Here is a 12259-nt window from a genome sequence, read left to right on the forward strand (position 1 = left end):
GCTAAGGCACAGAAAACAAAAAATCAAATCAATGATTCCTCAAGTCACTGTATGGGGCAACGGAACACAAAATGAAATACATCCTAAACAACCCCAAGATCACAAAAAACACAAAAACGCTGCTCTTCAGGAATACTTTTGTACACTCAACAAAAATATAAACGCAACACTTTTGTTTTTGCTCACATTTTTCATGAGATGGACTTAAAGATCTAAAATTCATTCCAGATACACAATATTACCATTTCTCTCAAACATTGTTCACAAATCTGTCGAAATGTGTGATAGTGAGCACTTCTGCTATGCTGAGATAATCCATCCCACCTCACAGGTGTGCCACATCAAGATGCTGATCTGACATCGTGATTAGTGCACAGGTATGCCTTAGACTGTCCACAATAAAAGGCCACCCTGAAATGTGCAGTTTTGTCTCACAGCAAAATGCCACAGATGCCACAAGCATTGAGGGAGCGTGCAATTGGCATGCTGACAGCAGGAATGTCAACCAGATCTGTTGCTCATGCATTGAATGTTCATTTCTCCACCATAAGCCGTCTCCAAAGGCGTTTCAGAGAATATGGCAGTACATCCAACCGGCCTCACAACCGCAGACCACGTGTAACCACACCAGCCCAGGACCTCCACATCCAGCAGTTTCACCTCCAAGATCGTCTGAGACCAGCCACTGAGACAGCTGCTGAAACAATTGGTTTGCATAACCAAACAATTTCTGCACAAACTGTCAGAAACCGTCTCAGGGAAGCTCAACTGCATGCTCGTCGTCCTCATCGGGGTCTTGACCTGACTCCAGCTCGTCGCCGTAACAGACTTGAGTGGGCAAATGCTCACATTCGATGGCGTCTGGCAGTTTGGAGAGGTGTTCTCTTCACGGATGAATCTCGGTTTACATTGTTCAGGGCAGATGGCAGACAGCGTGTGTGGCGTCGTGTGGGTGAGCGCTTTTCTGATGTCAATGTTGTGGATCGAGTGGCCCATGGTGGTGGTGGGGTTATGGTATGGGCAGGTATCTGTTATGGACGAAGAACACAGGTGCATTTTATTGATGCCATTCTGAATGCACAGAGATACCGTGATGAGATCCTGAGGCCCATTGTTGTGCCATACATCCATGAACATCACCTCATGTTTCAGCAAGATAATGCACGGCCCCATGTTGCAAGGATCTGTACACAATTCTTGGAAGCTGAAAATGTCCCAGTTCTTGCATGGCCAGCATACTCACCGGACATGTCACCCATTGAGCATGTTTGCGATGCTCTTGACCGGCGTATAAGACAGCGTGTACCAGTTCCCACTAATATCCAGCAACTTCGCACAGCCATTGATTCCACAGCCCACAATTGACAATCTGATAATCTCTATGCGAAGGAGATGTGTTGCACTGCATGAGGCAAATGGTGGTGATTTGTGAACAATGTTTCAGAGAAATGGTAATATTGTGTATCTGGTATGAATTTTAGATCTTTAAGTCCATCTCATGAAAAATGGGAGCAAAAACAAAAGTCTTGCGTTTATATTTTTGTTGAGTGTATATTCCTCCCTCAGCTGCCAGTGGCAAGGTACCAGTTCTTACAGTCAATGAGCACATAGACCTCCGCCCCTTCTGCAAATAGAACTTTATATAAGTTCTGAACAAAAGGAGACCAAACAAAACATCCCCAGTAGTAAAATACCATATGTTCTGCTGGTACCCCGAGTTTCTGAGCTGACTTCCTCTGGGACTTTTTGTGTTGTTTTGACACTTTCCTCTGGTATTTCTGTGGTACTCAGAGACTTGTGTGTGGAATTTAGAGACATCTACCACATGAATGTGATAATTTACCACCTGTTCGGCGTGTGGTACAGTCCTGTAGTAAATGTCCTAAAATACTGCACAAGTTTCTGAGCACTGGAATACCACCCCGGAAAACATGACATGTACATAAAGTAGGCTAATATAGGGACTATGGTCCATGGGGTCCCGGGGTATCTCTCTTTACACACTGTCAAAATGAATGTCTTGCCTTTATTACAGATTTGTTCACATTATTCTGCCAATCTTATGTCTCTTTTGTAAACTTTCAGAGAAGCAGTACATATTACGCTTCACCTCGTCATCCCTTAATAACCAGAGGCTTTCCTTCTTGAAGAGCAGTCCAATTTCCAACCACACACAGGTTCAGACTTTGATGCATTCCATTAAGGATTAAAGCTGTTTGACTAGAACATTATTAGGTAACTGATAATCATATTGTTGGGTCTTTCCCCACTTCCTTGTAGGGCTGATATGTGCTGCTAAACTATGTGAAACTGCTGTAGAAGCTGTAACCCGTTAACATATAAGATGGTGATGTCATCCTATAAATCTGGCTCCTCTGTCTCTTAAAAAAAAGGGAGAAAATGCAGTCTGATCTATCCCCAAAGCCTGTGAAGGAATACATTAACACTGAAGACAGTGAACTGAAAAAGAGGGACAAGGTGACTGTATCCAAGATAATTATGTGGGGATCAACATATGCTCTGAGGTTGAGACTGGTGATTAAACTGCTGTTATGTAATGCTCAAATGGACCTTAAAGTTTACAAAAACGTTGAACTGTCCCACAAAGTGACCTTCACCATCCGCAAAGCAGTTTCACTGACACGGCACAATAGATTATAGTTGTGCTTCTCTGATGTCCATGTGTAATATAGATGATAACCAAACTGAATTGTCATTTCGTTTCAGTTCATTCATTTATCTATTCTATTTGAATTGTTGAACACTTTTATGAGCTGGTTTATTATATTAATGGCATAACTCTGCACACACATTCTTGGACTTTTCTGTTTTCATTATGTAATTTCATTATGTAGTTTTCATTACATTTGCACATTTAACAATACCATCTTAATTTGCTATATACACTGAGATGTGTCAAGAAATTCTAACAGTGTCTCTGAACAGTATCCCAGATCCTACATATATTTTTTAACCACTAAATATTATATCTTTTTCTGGTGTTTTTAATGGGCCCCTGATGGCTTAAAGTATTCACCCTCTGAGACGGGAGTTTTTCAACTGTCCATGAAATTCGATTGGCAAGACATAAAAATTCTTTTTTATTTTAGAAGTGATGTATTTGGCCGATTACCTCAACCTAACTGAACCTGACTGAAAATTAATGTCTAATAACATTTGTACAATACAGAAAGTCACCCATGGTCAGTTTCATTGCTTTCTCTGGCTCTTGACTCAGTCTTTGGTCCGAAACTTCTCATGGCCCCTGGAGCTTGAGAGTTATCAAGCTGCCATGCGCATAAGGCCTGCTTTTCCAATCTCTTTCAGGAACATGAATAAAGTGCTGAATGTATTATAGATGTGATGATCTCTTTATATCTGGCTTGATTCAATCAAATATCAATTCAAGTCTCAGAAAACACTCTATACATGTTTGTAAAGGAGGCCCACATTGGGCCCCGACCCCAGGATTGAGAAACCTCTACACATGTCATTCACTTTCAGTTTTTATTGCCCCCGAGTTGCTTCATGCCAGTCATCTGTCAGCACAAACCAGAAGAGAAGTGACACAGCGTCTGACACATAGTATATGATTCTGCATGTAAATTCTCTCTCAGCACCACAACACCTACAGAAATACACACACACACACACACACACACACACACACACACACACAGACACACACAAGTGCATTTGAACAGTTGGTCATTTGGTTTCCATCTTTAATAACCAGTAATGAATGATTAGGGAGTTGGCCATGTGAGTTCCTTTATGAGAAGAGCAGACTGAAACTAACAGCCTGGCAGTATTGTACTTTAGCCAGTTATACAAATGTCTCGTTACACTTCACAGAAGGGCTAAGCTGCTATCTGGGGTTATAAACATAGCTATTTACCCTACCATGGATGTAAAACACAGAACATGTCTTCACTCAGTTTATTCAGGTTTTATTTGTGGAACAGAGTTAATCAAGCAATCACCAGCTAGAGGTTGCAGTTGACCCACTTTCTGACTGACATTGTTATTAATAAATTATACAGTATAGGCCTAATGTTAATGTTCACTGCTGTATTTTTTTCTTTGGGTACGTAGGAAAATACAGCCAATATCCATCTGTCAGTAAAAGCTCAACTGAGGTTTGAACATGGCTTCTTCACAAAGTTAACCAAACAGGTTCTCGTCTTCTGTGTGGAGTTTGCATGTTTTCCCCATTTAAGTGTGGGTCCTCCGGCTTCCTTCCACAGTCCAAAGACTTGCAGGGAAGGTTAACTCCAAAAAGTTGTGAATATTGTGTCGGCCCTTCCAACCTGTCCAGGGCGTACCCTACCCAGTGTTGTCGCCAAATGTCAGCTGGGATAGGTTCGAGCCAACCAATATACAGGTATACATAATGGATGGATCTTTTTAGCTCCAAGAAAAGCAAAATATGTTCATCACATTTTCTCAAACAGCTTGCGCAGCATAATGCAAGAGCTGTAGACAAACTGTTGCACTGTGCCCAATATTTACCTCATTATTGTCTTTATTTTCCTCCTGTGGAAAATGATTGGCTGATAGGACCAGAGCACTGCCAGAGGAGCAAAACGCAGAAGGTAATGAGGCAAATATTAAACATTTGGACCCGCTATGCAATTATTTGGCTATGAAGCACTTGGTTTATGCTGCATTAGATGTTAGGGGAATACTGCTACACATTATACCAGTGTTACACCAGTCTAATTGCCTCAGCTCATTAACTGAAAAACACATCTGCTACACTTTATATTTGTGTTGTCCATTTACAAATGCATTGAATGTAGTTTTGGTAAGTTCTGGAAAGTTGCTTAAATTGTATAATCCATCGAAGTGAATGCCAAGTCTACAGATACTTTTTTTTATAATCTGCTGTGATACAGTCTGCACAGCACTGTCTCATAATGTGAGCTTCATATGTGAAGATACACTGTAAAAATTAATTGGTTGGCTCAACTTAAAAAAACTAGTTACCTGGCTGCCTTCAAATTTTGAGTTAGGTGAGCTTAGGAAGTCTAGTTATTTACACTTACATGTAAGTTGTTGCCACTTAAATAATAGGAAATTTAAGTTGTATGAACTCGATGCTTAGTTGAGGTGACATTATATTACAAGTCGGACCAACAAACATGTATTTTTTTGTTTCTCATACCATGAAACTTAAGTTGTTCCAGCTAAGACCATCAGTAGCCTACAATCAACATAAAATTTCAAGGCAGCCATGGTAACTTGTCCAGCTCCAGTTTTGTAGCCTACTGGGTAAGTTTACTTGTCAGACTAGAAAGGGGTTTAAACTGCAAGGTGCACCAGCTTGATCCTGTCCTCTTCACTTCAAGTGATTAAAAAACTTGGGGGAAAAAAAAAAAAATAATCTACCGCCCGAACAGGGACTTGAACCCTGGACCCTCAGATTAAAAGTCTGATGCTCTACCGACTGAGCTATCCGGGCTCTGCCTGCACTCAACCAACAGCCAATTAAAAACCTACAACGGTGATAAAGGGCAACCGTGTCGGTAAAAAAAATAGCAGCAACATATAAGTAGTGCATACAGTTCCGCGATAACATTACGTAAAAACGTCTAAGATAAAAAGAACACAAGACGAAAAAAATGAGGAAAAAAACGTTATATAAGCAAGCACTTTAAAACCGTGGTGAAGTTATTTTTCAGTTGGATGTCCGACAGGCTACTCTCATATGAAACTATTAGACTGTGGACAAACTGTTATAATATAATTATGGTCGTTATGAAAACTCTACGACTCTGTATCTAAAATTTAGAAATTATATTCTATCGCGATCTAGCGGCCAAGTCGCGTAGTACAGGTCAGGTCTCGCCTTACGTCATACAATAATAAGGAAGTAGCGGACAAAACAACCGGCACGAGTACAGGTAGGATTTTGTTGGTGCACTAGCCTTTTATTACACGTTATAAATTGCTAAATGTGAGCGCCAGAGACAACACATGACACCCCCGCACACTCAGCCTGTTTAGCTACATTAGTTGTTTTTGTCATTTGTGGTCTTTTTTTGTTTTTTGAAGGCGCTCTATGGAGAGATACTCAATCCAGAAAGTCATCGGGGAGGGGTCTTTCGGTCGGGCTTTGTTAGTCCGGTGTAAAAGCAGTCAGGAGAAGTATGTGGTCAAGGAAATCCAGCTTCCAAAGGTATGTTATATAACTGCTACTGTAGCTACATCCTCACCTGTGTGGTGGAAAACTTCTGCGCCCAACAAGCAAGCAGCAAGCATTTCTGTTTAAAAAAAAAAGGTTTACTAAACATGAAGGGATGTTGAATTTGCATCACGCTGCAGTAGGTTATTTGGATTCAGTTATGTGATAGCCTAGGGTCGGATATGGAAATGTTATTTGGTCTGTGCTGATATACGAGATTGTTGCCTACACAGAGACGTGGGGGGGCTGTTTGTTTTGCATAATAGAGAGCGCATTCATGCTCGTATTTGCATTTTTATAGAATCACTCCAAATTGGAGAATTCGAGGAGGGAAGCCATCCTGCTGTCCACAATGAAACATCCTAATATTGTGGCCTTCAGGGAGGCTTTCGAAGGTATTCACAAACCTTACTATCTTATTACAAGGCATACAGTTTTATTATTGTTTGGATTGTGTAAAGTGTTGCATTGTGATTGTGTTTGTTCAGCTGATGACCTCCTGTGTATTGTCATGGAGTACTGCAGTGGAGGAGACCTGCTCCAGAGGATTCGGCAACAGAAAACTACGCAGTTCTACGTTGATGATGTAGGCCTGGACTTCCTGCAACTATTCTTTTTCATGTTGCTGTTTTGTTCTTCGTTGTGTTGAAATCTTTTATTTCCAGATCTTGAGGTGGTTTGCCCAAATGTGTGCTGCTGCACAGCATATCCATGGTCAACGGGTTTTGCATAGAGATCTGAAGTCTAAGGTACGGTGATCTCTAGACATTATGGTTTATTAGTATGCATGGTAATATATTTCATTTTATGGCTGATAACGGTTAACCTTTATAGATACATAGAACAGACATTATGAACTCATGGGGAAGATTTCCTTTATGTGTGTTCCCTGAATGAGAGCACCATCAGAACACCATCAGAATCGATTATTTAGTTTATTGGTTGGATGCATGTCGACAAAATCTCATCTGCGTGAGCGCTGCGTGGTGAAATGAACAATGATGATACTGCTGCTCGAGATAAGATCCAAACATTACCTTCCACTTGTGCATAATATCATTATTTTACTGTGGTTGGCTGCTCTTATTTTTGCTTCATGATAAGTCATCACTTCTCTCTCATTTCCTTCCCCAGAACATTTTCCTCACAGATAATGGGACAATCAAGATCGGGGACTTTGGCTCAGCGTGTATTCTGAACAGGTACAGGAAGAGCACGGCCACAATTTCTAGTTTGCCTTTTTCAAATCAATGCTCAGTGCTTGGTTCGCTGTTGTAACATTTTTAGCTCTGACTGTTTTTGCAATTGTGTTGCAGCTCAAAAGCATACGCGCATACATATGTTGGGACACCATATTATGTGGCTCCAGAAATCTGGGACAACAAGCCATACAACAATAAGAGGTATGTTACCATCGCTGTTTCCTCCATTTTATATGGCACAAGATCAAAGGGAAATAAAATAAAACTTAATGACTTTGGATCCATGTCCATATGGCGAACCTGGGTCATTGCAACAGGAAGTAATTATTTGGTAAAGTAAAGAACATGTACTCCCAAATATAGAAAAACAATGTTCAGCAACTTGATCGGTGCCGGGTCTCTTCCTCTCTCTCATGTCCGGAGGAAGTAAAGATGCTACTGGGAGTTTTAAATGTTTTATTTACTTTATAGTTATGTCTATGAGAGAAGAAAAAAACATTAATCCCTCTGCGAAATTTGGGATATGGGAAGAGACACAAATGAGAGGTACACAAGAACAGAATACAAATAATTAGAACACATCTATACAAGTAACACATGATTCATAATCATTCAATTCATAATAATCTACCGTACTCTTACAGACCTGGACACTTCTTTTTTGTGCAATAACTTAATCCACCACTTAAGTGCAGTAATTTACTTACTGCTCATTTCTGTCATATACAATCATACATATTTGATCTTATACATTTCCTCTACATTTAACTTATCTGATTTATTTTACCGTGAATTTTATTTTACCCGTATTCTTATATCTATTTAATGTATATTTAACTAAGAGTTTATTGTTTACTGTTTATTGTTTTTTTATACTTTCTGTATTTTTTTTAGATAAGAGTTTATTGGTTATCTTATACTGTATTCTTTTATATACCTCCCTCATGTTTTTGTAAGCTGCTGGAAATTCAATTTCCTTGGGAGTCATCCCAAAGGATCAATAAATCAATCAATAAAGAGAAGTCTAAGTCTAAGTAAGTCTTCAAAGCGAGATATCTCGTATACATGCATTACTATATGTAAATGAACAGTGCTCAGAGGTAGAGCACCTGCAGACAATGTATCACATTGCTCAAATATATAGAAAATACAGAAATACTGTCTTTGCTTTGTTTTCTTTACATTATTATTGCATAGCCATTAGACACTCTAATATCTGAGACCTGACTGTCATTGGCCAAACAGACAACAGACAGACTTTTTAACTCCCAAAAAAATCCCATGCTCTTTCTTCAGTCTCTATATTTGCTTAGAGTTTCCTGTCCAGGCTTGATTTTCCATCAACGTAGCTTGTGAACACAGTGCTTTTCATTATCCAGTTGTGAATGTTGGAGATTCAGTAAATGCACCAACAATGAGGAGTTTTCAAAACAGCCTGTGTCCTCAGCTCAGCTGTGATTATGTAGCTTGTGCGTGCGAGGGTTAACCAGTCTTGTGTCTTTTCGACTGTGCCAGTATATGACGAACGTCTGGTGTGATTGAACAACCATCTCTATGTTTATCCGCAGTGATGTGTGGTCTCTGGGCTGTGTACTCTACGAGCTCTGCACTCTGCGACACCCGGTACTTCCCTTCCCTTTCTCTCCATGTTCCACATGTTTGACCGTGGGCCTCTCTCCATTTATTGTCAATAAATGATTGTATAAAATGCTGTCATCTTACTGCACAGTAAGGCACTGCGAACATTAGGCCCAGTATCTTCAGCTGAGTTAGATTATCTGCTGTGTATTTTTTGTGGCTCAGATGTTGCGGTGTGGTTTGTTGTTCCGGAGATTCTCACGCCTCACCTCATTCTTGTGTCCAGTTCCAGGCATCCAGCTGGAAGAGCCTGATTCTTAAGGTGTGTCGGGGTGCATACCCTCCCCTCCCCAATCACTTGCCCTACGAGCTGCAGTATTTGGTCAAGCAGATGTTTAAGACAAACCCAAAAGACAGGCCGTCCCTGCACAGCATCCTGACCTCTCACCGGGTTTCCAGACTCCTGCGGACACATGTGCCCTCTCAGGTACAGACACCCAACACCTGTGTGGAGGTCACTGCAGTTGTGCTTCCTGCATGGGGACAGTCAGTCAACAGTTTTTATGGCTGCCCATCCATCAGCATGACATACTGTCGCTCTTACACAATTTCCCCAGCTGTGGTGACCCTATGTGGAATCTGACCTTTGACAAGCTTGCTGTTAGTTCAGATGGCCACAGAACTCATGTTATGTGTTTGATTTACTGAAGCGCTTTGAATCTTTTACAGGCGCTAGAGACACAGGAACAGGGGAGGCGCACAGGTCGATGGAAAAGAGAAGAGGGGAAGAAGGTGGCTAACCTTCTGGGAGAGAAGAGTTTAATAAAAACATCAACATTTGAAGGTAGAGTCCCTATCAAAGTTAACAATGCCGCCATGAAAAGAGGATTTACTGCTGTCACTCTGGGAGAACCACATCACAGACATTTTTGTGAAGACTGGTAGGAACATATGTGGTTGTCAGAGAAATAATAAGCACTGTCATATATGTGTTAGATGATTTTATTTTGTTCCGTCAAGCTCTATAAAACACAATGGAAGTTTGGAGAATTCTGACAGGAAAAGAATGTTGTTTCTATAATACTTTCAGATCATTTATTTTATGAAAACCTGATAAGGTAAAAAAAGGAGGAATTACCACTAAGTAAAGATGAATAATCCATTATTGTTGCACCTGAAACAAATCTTTAAGATCATGAGTACCTCTTCATAGCCCTCTGCTAGAACATTACTTGTAACAAGATAGGATCCTGAATTTTTTTACATTTGTTTATCATTTGATGCTGTCCTCTCCCTTATTTTGTCTCTATACATGCACCGTCTACACAAAATAAATGTTATTTATCCTAACCCTTAACCTCAGGCATGGAGTCACCTGAAGCCCACTGTGAAAGCAGAGAGGCAGGTCCTCGAAAGCAGTGGGCCGCTGGGCCATCAGAAACTCTGCTGCAGATGTTGGCCAATGCCAGCCTCGTCTCATCTGACAGCATGGCATCATCCAACCAGACCTGCACCGGTTCTACTCATGGAAGTATGATAGCAGCAGAAGTGTTTTTACAGGGTTTTGTAGAACAGTACTGCATTTATTACAGTATAAGAATGTATCAGCCGTATGTTTTTCCAGCTGTGTCAGAGGAGCCAGAACACAGCAGACAGAGGAGGCGATGGGAGAAGGATCCTCCAGAGAGGCTTCTGAGTCTGTTGGAGAAGGCCCGGCTGGGCAGAGCCTTCAGCACCTTTTTAATAAACACTGGAGGTCTGTTGATATCTCGATATATGTTATTCTAAAGAGACATATCCTGCTCATTCTCAGGTGCTTACTTGTAATTTGGCCTCCTACTAGAACATGTTTACATGCTTTAATGTTCAAAAAACACTTTTTTTCTCATACTGTCTGTATGAATGTCTGTATTCACCCTCTGTACTCACTCCGATTTAGCACCTGCACCGTTCAGAACCCCCTCCTGAAAAAGCCTAGTCTGCTGTGATTGGTCAGCGTTTCTGGGTCTTCCTCATCTGCACTCTCAGTGTCTCTGCACCATCTTGCAGCCGGGGAATGACTGTAGCTGCACTTTTTACGTCTATATATATATATATATATATATATATAGTATATCTGTGATATCACAACTGTACAGAAGCACTGACGGCTCATTTATAGGCACATATTCTGAATATGGGCTGTGTGCATTTTTCTGTGGTTTGAATATTTTGATACTTTTATATAATTTATATAGCACCTTGACCTGTTGTACAATAAAACTTTTTACAACATGGGACCTGTAAGTTACTTTAGTATAGCACACAATTAACCTAATGTAAATGTTAGTTTAATTTCTGAGTTATTTCGCTCCTGATAGGGCTATATTGGTGTAGTGGGTAAACATTTCTCTGTGGTTCCGATTTGCAGGTGATGACCCTCTGGTGGGGCCCCTCTCCCAGCTGCAGGGTGACGACACTGACGGTCCTGAGCCTGAATTGGCCGTAGATGAGGACCGGCTGCAGCCCCGCTCTGATGACGAGGACACGTAAGTAACCCTGACTTATTGCTCTATTTAACATGATATTACCAAGGAGGAGCATATTATTTATCTATTTATCTGCATTAGATACATGTTATCGTACTTTAGCAGGACAAAAAGAGGAAATACATGTTTCTGCTTTTGTTCCCATGTCCTGATGATTGGTGTCCCTACTGGAATCACTAACACTGGTTGTGCAGGGTGTAGCACTTTAATCTTGTAAAGACGGTAATGGCTGATGTGTGGGTTATGACAAAATGTGGACAGGGTGGTAAAAATATGATACTTATGTGTCTATTTTCTTTCTCTTTTCTTTTTCAAAAAAAAGATATGTTGGAAAAAGAAAAAAATATATATTTATGAGTCACTTTTTGAGCTATCAAAGCAGCGAGTACAAAAAAACAAAAACGTAGCTCCTGGAAAAATAAACATTATTCATATTAAGATTCCCATTAGATATTAATGTATAGAGCGAGGGCTGTATGTATCTCTGTTGGATATCTGTTGAATGTACGGAATGTACTGTTCTTGTATGACCTCCAGTATGAAAACAAAGTTTCTCCTCACTTCACAGAGACTTTGAGGAAGAATCTCCATGTGACTGGATGGATGAAGTTGAGAAAATGTTTTCGGACCACTCGAACCTAATTTCTTCTGAGCCTACACAATCACAAGACTTTCATTGATGTTTACATTCACTCAAGACAAAGTTTGCCAAAAAGACTGCTCAGGCAGTACATTTTTATATACTGTATGTTTCCTCTGCTCTG

At 40.5% G+C, this 12259-nt stretch overlaps 1 protein-coding gene across 1 annotated transcript; it reads left to right on the top strand.

Moving 5' to 3' along the window:
* Window positions 1-6061: 6061 nt before the first annotated feature.
* Window positions 6062-12259, top strand: nek3 (NIMA related kinase 3). Its single transcript, XM_083914514.1, has 13 exons — window positions 6062-6181; window positions 6489-6582; window positions 6676-6773; window positions 6853-6936; window positions 7322-7389; window positions 7504-7590; window positions 8958-9012; window positions 9254-9454; window positions 9697-9811; window positions 10331-10498; window positions 10592-10723; window positions 11378-11495; window positions 12064-12259. The coding sequence occupies exons 1-13, from the start codon at window positions 6065-6067 to the stop codon at window positions 12173-12175; spliced, it is 1449 nt and encodes a 482-aa protein (XP_083770640.1). The 5' UTR covers window positions 6062-6064; the 3' UTR covers window positions 12176-12259.

This window comes from Echiichthys vipera (genome assembly GCF_963691815.1).
Source record: "Echiichthys vipera genome assembly, chromosome: 5".
In the NCBI taxonomy this organism is placed as follows: domain Eukaryota; kingdom Metazoa; phylum Chordata; class Actinopteri; order Perciformes; family Trachinidae; genus Echiichthys; species Echiichthys vipera.